The following is an 8,976-nucleotide window of genomic DNA, read 5'->3' as shown; positions in this document are numbered from 1 at the left end:
TTGTGGCCAATGTTTTTTTTTTTTTTTTTTTTTTTTTTTGGGGGTGGGTGGGGGAGGTGGTCTATCCAACCAATGGTCTAGATTGGTTACATGGCCCAAAATGAATTGCATGTTGTCATTGGTCTATCATAAAATCTGTTCTTTTACACTTTCTCACTTATTTGTTGAGAAGATGAATTTAGTGAGAATTTAATACTAAATATTAGCACTACTGTGTAAAGGAGTGGAACAAACAGTATTTAATGGCTTGATAGACAATCTTTAATTATTTTACTCCACTTCCTGCATAGTTTGTTTACTAAAAATTCTCTCTTGCCATTTACAGTGACACTAGTAAGTGTTCTGTTTAAATCATTGCAGCGTTATGCTTATGTCATTTTCTTTCCTTCAAAGACTTTTTTGAGTGCTCTCTGGTTGTTGAAGTCATTAATGTTTAGTGCAATCTTTGAGTTGGATAAAGACCCTTCTTTTATGTTTTGTTTTGTTTACTTGCAGGTGCCACCATATAGCATTGCCAGAACTCATTCACTCCAATGGACAAGCATTGAGCTGTCTGTATATGACTTTTTTTTTCTTCTTTTTCACACTAGTGGTTGAATCATCAAACAAAGTTGTTTTACCATTTGTATGGCTTCCCATTACTTTTCCAGTTCTAAAGACTTTAAAGTTGTGTGGCTACCCATTTCTTTGCCATTTGTATGGCTAACACTGAATTGTACTTGTTTCCTCACAGGCAGGCCAAAGTTGTATTGATGGTGAAAGCTTTTTCCAGTGGGGGAGCTCCTTTTACAGATCTTTTGTTTTTTCTCCTCTTCCCTGTGGGTGTGGAGATTGGGAGATTCTATGAGTATACATATATATGAGGGTGATTTCTAAGGAGGCATTTTGGTGGTTGTGCATTTACCCACAACTCATCACATCATAGAGCTTCATAAATATCCGATTAAAGCCAATAAACAATGTCAATTCTGTCGGCTTCACCACATGGATGGGTGGAGGGAATGACAGATTATAAAAAGTAAATATGTGCTTCATTCAGTGGATCTGAATTTGGATAAGGGTTTTCAATCTGACTTGATAAAATCATGTTTAATCACCAGACAGCAAGAGACTTACTCAATCTGAAGTTTTCTGTCACTCTCTACTGTGAGCCAATTTTTTGAAAATTAAAAAATAATAGGTGAATGATTATTGTGATCTGTAATTTTTTTATAAAATATCACAGGGAATATAAGAGTCCAATATTTTAGGCATTACTGTGCACTCTCTCCACTCTAAGTGAAAATGAATAATGACGTAGCGGAGTGCACCAATGAGGTATAGCAAAATGGTAATTTACATTGGAGGGTAGTAAGGTCATTCATGTGAGGAGAGAGATAGATAGTCGTACTAATTTACCCTACCCCAACGGTTTAAAATAATTATAATAATAACGCATTGTAACCATGGCAATTGTTTTGTTATTTGAAAAAATGATATGGTAAATATAATCAATGGTTATGCGAGAAAATAATTTGGTTTAACCATATAGTCAATTTCGTCTCGTGTTCAATCATTTTTAGTCCATGTAATGTCGTATATTCACACGAGCGTGTTGGAATGACCTGAATCAACCAAAAATAGAATAGAAAAATGATATGGTAAATTTAATCATTGGTTATGCAGAAAATAATTTGGTTTAACCATATGTCAAATTTCAGTCTCGTATTCAATCATTTTTAGTCCATGTAATGTCGTATATTCACACGAGCGTGTTGGAATCGACCTGAATCAACCAAAAATAGAATAGAATCGGCTGGATCAATTATGGCCAATTTCAATCTGAACAGACTGATTTATTGATCTGATTCCCAATTCTTAAAACCATGACTCCAATTCAAATTAGACTGGTAGTTTAACATCTGAATAAGGAATCATGATATCTTCTCCAAAACATTTCAAACCCATTTAAGTTGTTTTATGACTAAAATGATATATGGTTATAAAAATAAAATGTCATCAACATAGTTATAAGAAGTTAAACCAATAATAAGAGGAAGATTCTCGGCCTTTAGTAATTAGTTGTCCCTTCAACTGTCAAAAGGAAAATATTTACTAGGCTATGAAGTATGAAACTATGAACACAAGTGATTCTCTATGATTCCCATCAGCTCAGGGTTTATTAAATCAGAATCTACTGAGCCCAATCCTAATTCCTACCTATTCAGATTTTCAAGGTTCAGACCAATATTGTTTGATTCCGGCCGAATCAGAATCAACTCGTTTAGTTGAACCTTGCTTCTGGTTGCTACTTGAAATCTAGTGCATATAGAAAGAAATCACCATCATATCTATTATTGACAAAGATGAGAAATGTTGGTGGAAAGGAATCCAATATATAATTGAGTGGCACAGAAATTAACCTTTTCTATTTCTAAACAACAGTTGTCAAGAACAAAACCAAACCCAAACACCATAGCCAAACTCCACTTATCATCTCCACTACCATTTTCCTCTTCTCTCCCCTCCCACCATCACTCTTTCCTTGTCCACTAATGTTAGAACTGCTGGAATTCCCTGGCACTGAAACCACAAAAAAAGAAAAAACCCAGTTACCCAATTTGAAATATTAGAAAACTGAACTAGAAACTACTTAAATTTAAAATCCAAATTAAAGCCACATGCATTACCACTAGCAACTGTGCCACTCCCTTTACTGCTGTTTGCAAATTGCTCAAAAATTTGTGCATCTGGTGAGTTTGGAGACAAATGTAGAAGTTCTGGAAACCAATCATAAGTTCATATTAGGGAGAGAGAGAGAGAGAGAGAGAGACCAATAGTAACTAATTAGTCATAGAAAAGTTAATTGAAGTATACATACCTGGGCACTTGGAAATATTAGCTGGGGCATGGCAAGTATCAGGAAGACTCATTGCAAGTGTTGCATTCATCTTGATACCAAGTGAGGGATCATTTCTATCTTTAATGAGAATACAGAGACACTTCTTGTTCTTGTCTAGAACTTGTTTGAGACCAGTACAACAATCTAGAGTTGGTGCCTTGGCTGTTTCACTCACATAAGGTAGACATGTAGCCAAACCCACCAATGAATTTGCACATTCTTCCCTATCTTTGGCCGTATCTGAACTGACACAGCTTACCATCATCAACAATAACATGTATGAGAGTCCCCAAGCTCCATAGTTTGAACCTCTTGCCATGTCTGAACTCAAAGAACAGAGCAAGAGAGAGAGAGAGAGAGAGAGAGAGACTTCTTTCTTTAGGATTTGGCTCTAGCTTTATATAAATAGAAAAGAAGATGAAAAGAGTATCGTGTGGGCTTGGAGGTGGTGGTGGCCACTTGGTGGTGTTGAAATAATTGTGTTGGTTGTTAGAACTTGAAAAAGTTTCAGTCTAGACTCTAGAGACTACACATGTGAAGCAAAAAACAGTGTTTTTTGATGGAAGCTTCATTTGCTACTGAGGAAGTATTTGATGCTTCTTTTAAGTACATTAAGAAACTAAACCATCCCATCTGATCCAAAACATCCATCCATCCATCTTGTGGGGTCCATTTTATTACTGTAAGTGGAATCAGTGACAAGTTGATGGATGGGTAGGATTATTCAATCAAGATGATGTCATTCCAAGCACATTCATAGATGGGAAGCATCAAATAATACCCACCCATTATTTGTTTGGTTTGGTAACCCGTGATGGCATTGAGGTTTGATCCGTGATTGTAAATCATCCTAAATGTTACCAAGATCATGTGGGGGAAGTTTCGTCTGGTTGTGTAGTGGAACAGTGGAATATGAAGGGGATTCTACCAAAGAAAAAATATATATCAAGGGGACCAGACCAATGATTCAACTTTGGTCTGATCATCAATGATAAAGTAACTTTTATGTTTTTTGTTGAGACTTAGATCCATTCCAGAGTTTACGGCAGAGAACAATTTGAGTATTTGAAAGAGTTTAGATTTTGATTTTACTAAGCATTATGACTAAGTGGTCACGGGTTCGAGTCTGGAAACAGTGTCTCTACGAAAGTGGAAGTAAGACTGCATACATTATGATTCTCCCCAGATCCCGCAGTGGTGGGAGTTTGGCCACTAGATCAGTCCTTCTGTTTTTTTTTTTACTAAACATTATCATAGGATCAGGCTCCCAGCAGGTGCCCAGTGAGGCATCCAACGGCTGGGCTACTGGGCATGTGCCAGGATGCGCATCGGGCCCCACATAGGTATATACTCCCACGCAGGAATGGATCGTCTCTAGGGAGCAGGGAATTGCCAGGGTGTTGCTAGCCATTTGGTTGTGCTGCACACATCCCTAGGCGTGCGCCGAGATGTGTGCGGCACAGCTCAACGGTTAGATGCCCCTGGCAGCACCCTGGGCACACGCCTCCCTGGAGACGAGCTCAACTCCTCCCACGCATGCCCAGCAGCCCAGCCTTGGATGCCTCACTGGGCACCCACTGGGCGTTGGGCTCGCAGTATAGGAGCCGAATCTGTTATCATAGTTGTAATCACTACTCTTAATGGTTTAATCCCATTGATTTAGTTCACGGTATCCGAGATGCTATCGGTTGTTGCCGATTTCAATATCGATATGTATCAGACTGTATCAACTCGATTTAGATCAAAACATCATTTGTATTTTTTCATTTAAAAAAAAAAAAAAAGTGACTGATACGATTAACGATACCGATACCTATAACCTTAGTTACTCATCTTCACTTGGTTTTCCCATAAAAAAAAAAAAATATGGTCTTATCTTACATAAAGAAATGATATAGTGATTTAGACTTTCACTATTTAACTTCCTTCATTATTGATCGATTTGATTGATACCTATTTGATGGGCATCACAGAATTTTTTATACCAATGATGTCTCCATCCCATGGATTCGTATCAAATATTAGTGGAGACCCAAACGGATCTACTGTATGGATCAAGGGCGAAAAGGTCATTAAAAACCAATTTTTATTGAAAATCAAAGGTAAAATTGTCTGATCCGAATCAATACGGGCCGATCTAGACCAGTATCGATTGAAATCGATACTGATTCCTGAAACCCTGCTCCACCCTCCCATCATCATCAATTTTTTTTTTTTTTCAGAATCTGAAATTTTATTATGAATCACTGTCATGGGGTAAATCCCAGACTAAAGGATTACAAGAGGTGATGAAGGGGGGTGGGGAGAAAACCACCAAAAACAGGACAAAAAGAAACAGGAGGCACCTGTAGCTAAAAGGTGGACTTCATCTACAACGGAATGAGAAATTAAAGCAAAGGAAACATAGGTAAAAGAATGAAATAAAACTTCATCCACAATGATCATGGTGGCCCAGTCTAAAGAAAACGAAAATCACCTAGGGACCACTACCAGAGGACGATAGTTTGAGAGAACCAGAAAAGGGGATCTTTATCAGTGGCGCTGCTGCGTCACACGATGTGCACAGCAGCGCCCCCAGTACTGGAGACGATAATTTTCCCCAGAAAAGATTTCTCTTTTTTTTCTTTTGTACTTCACCTTAGAAATTTTTTTTGTGATGAGTCATGAGATGAGTGTAGTTGGGAACTTTTAATAAGTGGGTTGCGGATATGGTTCTTCCATTTAAGTTTCACGTAACCAATGGACCAACTTTTAAAACCTTGAAAATGTTGTCCAACTAAAAATTCGTTCCATCTCAATCACTATTTAATAGTTTAAATGCATACGAGGGTCTATTTTAAGGTTTGCAAAAGTGATGGAATTTGATAGAGAGTTTCTCTATGCAAGCATCATAGAGAAGTCAAGCTATGAGATGCGATAAAATGGTATCATATATTGAAGGGTAGTGAGGACATTTCATGTAAAGAAGAAAGACATAAACGTAGAGATATTACTGGACCCTACCCCAGTAACTCAGATAATCTTTTTCCTTTTAGGAATATAATGTATGGAGAAAAGATTGCTACAACGCTGGTGTGTATATACTTCCACAAGCTCTCTCACATTCTATTCATAAATCTCGTACATTCTCTCCTCATTAAAACCTCCAAGTGGTCGATTCGATCTTCCATCCCTTCTTAATTGATGGGAAACGATCCTTTTCGCTTTTATCTCATTTGAATAAAACTGAAGGAACACTCCACAAATTAAGAGGCTAAGTGCAAGATGTCTGGAATGATAACAAATACTTTTAATAAGAGGTGGTGGTTTCTCGATGGTCTGTAGGTAGATAATAACTTTGTGATTATCAAATTCCATCATAATGTGATCAAAGCATTCTGAAATTGAATGCAGAAGGCCAATTCGTGTGGAATACATATCATCTGATCCAATAGAAAGGTGGAGAATTGGTTCAATGAATCAAAACATTGAGGTGAACCCATTAACCCAGATGGGTTTAAGCCTTGAAGAACCCAACTGGACCAGCCAGCAGCCCAACAGGGTTAAACCTAATCAGGTTCTTCCAATCGGGTGAATCGGCCGAGCCTGTCATTCTAAAGCGGCAAATCGCCACTGGGTCTCAACGGTTCAGGCAGAATCTGGCCAATTCCAACGATCCAGGACAAAATCAGATTGGAATCGATTAGACCCGATTCAGATACCGATTCCTTGTTTTGGAACCCTGGGGTTGACCCAACTCAAACTATACTGTTTAGAAATGTGAACAGAAATGGATCATAAACTTCTCAACCTGCCCAATGAAGTAAAATGCCGTACCTAGTGCACAAGGCTCCAACGTTTAGTAGGGTATGGGGAGGGTCAGATGTACGTAGTCTTACCCCTGTTTTCAGGACTTGAACCCGTGACCAAGCGTTCAACAAGTGAGCACTTGACCAACCAAGGCGCCAAGCACGATCTTCTAGCCTGCCCAATGAAGTATTTAGGTATAAAGGCAGATCATGTTGTGTCACTGCACTATTGTATTAAAGGACTAAAATTTGATTAAAGCCTCTGGATATGAGACATAACATCTACTATTTTGGTGCCTCTCTTTCCACCCCCCCATTAAAGTTTAAAACAGCTTGGGACTTATCACTATCACATTGGTGGGCATTTAAGTTTTCTACTTGGACTGAGATAAGATGTCAGACTATCAAGTGTTGGGAGAGTGAATGCTTTATGCACAGCTCTACCAGACAATTGGATTGGAGCTCAGTAGCTTCACTCCTGCAGAACAGCCTTTTTTTTCTGCAATTTAATTGAAAGTCTGTACTAAACTCTGGGATTATAATTGGGTAAATTGAAAGCTAAACCATTGGATTAAAAAAGAAAGACTAGAGAAGATTTAGAGTGAAAGTTGTTTCCCAATGGACTAAAAGGTAACCAAGAAATCATGTATTTATGAAAACCACACATAGAGGTGTCAAACGATCAGTTTGGTCTGATTTTGGTTGGTTCAATTCAGTTTTATGCATGTACCGAACTAAGCAGAAACTGAACCATTAAGGTGTTGTTTGTTTTGGTCAGTTTCAATTTCTTATCGGTCCCTATTGGTTTGTTACCGATTCGATTATGGTTTATCCATATATAAAAGGTTTTGATCGGTCCGGTCTGTTTTGATTTTGTGTGGATTCTTAAAAACCCAAAAGTGAACATGATCGATCAGGCATTTGATTTGGTTCAGTTTTTTTATCGATCTAACCAAGGTTTCAAAATTTGAAATCAGATCGATCGAAATCCCTTGACTGATCCAGCCGATTCTAATTATTTTCCAGATGATTTGGATCGGAATCAGCACTGGCCAATTCGATTCTCAATTCCGTGTTTTGAAACGTTGCCGCTCACACCTCTTTTATAGGAATTCTTTCCCAAATATCCACTATATTTTGCAACGTAGAGAAGATGAATTCGCATTTTGTGTTTGATAAATAGGTAATTCCTTGAATAATCTCACATGTCAAATTTGGTAATTTTTTCAGTACAGCCAACTATGTATGATAATATTGTTTTCTCTTTATTTTTCTAAATAATTCTCAGTATTATAACAACATTGAAAAAGATTAGTCTAGAATCGAATCGGAATCGGTATAAAATTCGATTACGATTACAATTGATTCCATTGGAATCGAATCATTTGTAAATCATTCCTGATTCTAGACATTTTAGAGCGGTAGATTTGGCTTTTCAAAACTGGGAGGGGGGGATTGATTCTGGCCAATTTTGATTCTATTCAGTTCAGAATTATTATAGACTTGAGTTTAAAATCCTTGCCTATACTTAGAATTTACTAAAAATATATAATGCAAGGAGAAAGACAAGGAGAGACAATGAAAATTTAGTGTTCCAATCTTCAGGAAGCCATCGATTGTGACATTGAGGAAGAGGTCTCCATCAAATCAAACTCTGATTCTCAAGAAATCCATCAAACCTAAGCAATCCTCAGAAACCACAAGAATCTCCACATACACCTCTCATCGTCTCTACTGAAGAAGACATACCACCAGCACCACCTAATGTTGCCCACTGTCATGAGTCATCATCTGTTACCGTTCCCTATACCATCTCCATTCTCTTACCAGATTGGGAAGTCCTCCTGATCCTTTCGTGAAGGAATTCCTAATCGCCAGAACATTACTTCTTCAACTAAACTTGTTGGAATCTTTCCTTCGACCAGTGCCAATTTTGAGAAAGCTTATTAAGTTTAATCTTTTAAGGTGGGGAATCCAAATTTGACGTGAATTTGCCATATATATATATATATATTTATCTATCCAAGTTTATATTAATTATGCCAAAAGGCATATGAAGTCCGAATACAAATTCTGTTTGTGGATTAAATCGTTTTTTTTTTTTTTTTTTTTTTTTTCCGTTCACGTTTAATTAACAATTCAAGTTCTACCTCCAAGGGCAAAAATAAAAATTCTAAAATGGTCATATGGGAGCAAGCAAGGGCGAAAGCGACCAAAGGAATCAACTGTTATGGACTTTTGGGTCAGAAGCCGACGGCCTGATCCTGATATAAGTAATGCACTGTGTTGAAGTGCGTATCATCCAGA

General features: G+C 37.6%; 1 protein-coding gene across 2 annotated transcripts; it reads right to left on the bottom strand.

Moving 5' to 3' along the window:
• Positions 1-2,355: 2,355 nt before the first annotated feature.
• Positions 2,356-3,273, bottom strand: LOC122641465 (non-specific lipid transfer protein GPI-anchored 14-like). Of its 2 annotated transcripts, none has more exons than XM_043834705.1 (3): positions 2,861-3,273; positions 2,670-2,759; positions 2,356-2,562 (listed from the first exon to the last, which is right to left on the bottom strand). In XM_043834705.1, the coding sequence occupies exons 1-3, from the start codon at positions 3,198-3,200 to the stop codon at positions 2,414-2,416; spliced, it is 579 nt and encodes a 192-aa protein (XP_043690640.1). In that variant the 5' UTR covers positions 3,201-3,273; the 3' UTR covers positions 2,356-2,413. The 2 variants fall into 2 exon arrangements, with proteins under 2 accessions (XP_043690640.1, XP_043690641.1); XM_043834706.1 differs by having other exon boundaries at positions 2,356-2,556.
• Between the last annotated feature and the right edge of the window lie 5,703 nt (positions 3,274-8,976).

This window comes from Telopea speciosissima, chromosome 10 (assembly GCF_018873765.1).
Source record: "Telopea speciosissima isolate NSW1024214 ecotype Mountain lineage chromosome 10, Tspe_v1, whole genome shotgun sequence".
Lineage (NCBI taxonomy): Eukaryota > Viridiplantae > Streptophyta > Magnoliopsida > Proteales > Proteaceae > Telopea > Telopea speciosissima.
Note: the sequence above shows the minus strand (reverse complement) of the source record. Positions and strands in the feature narration are given on the sequence as shown.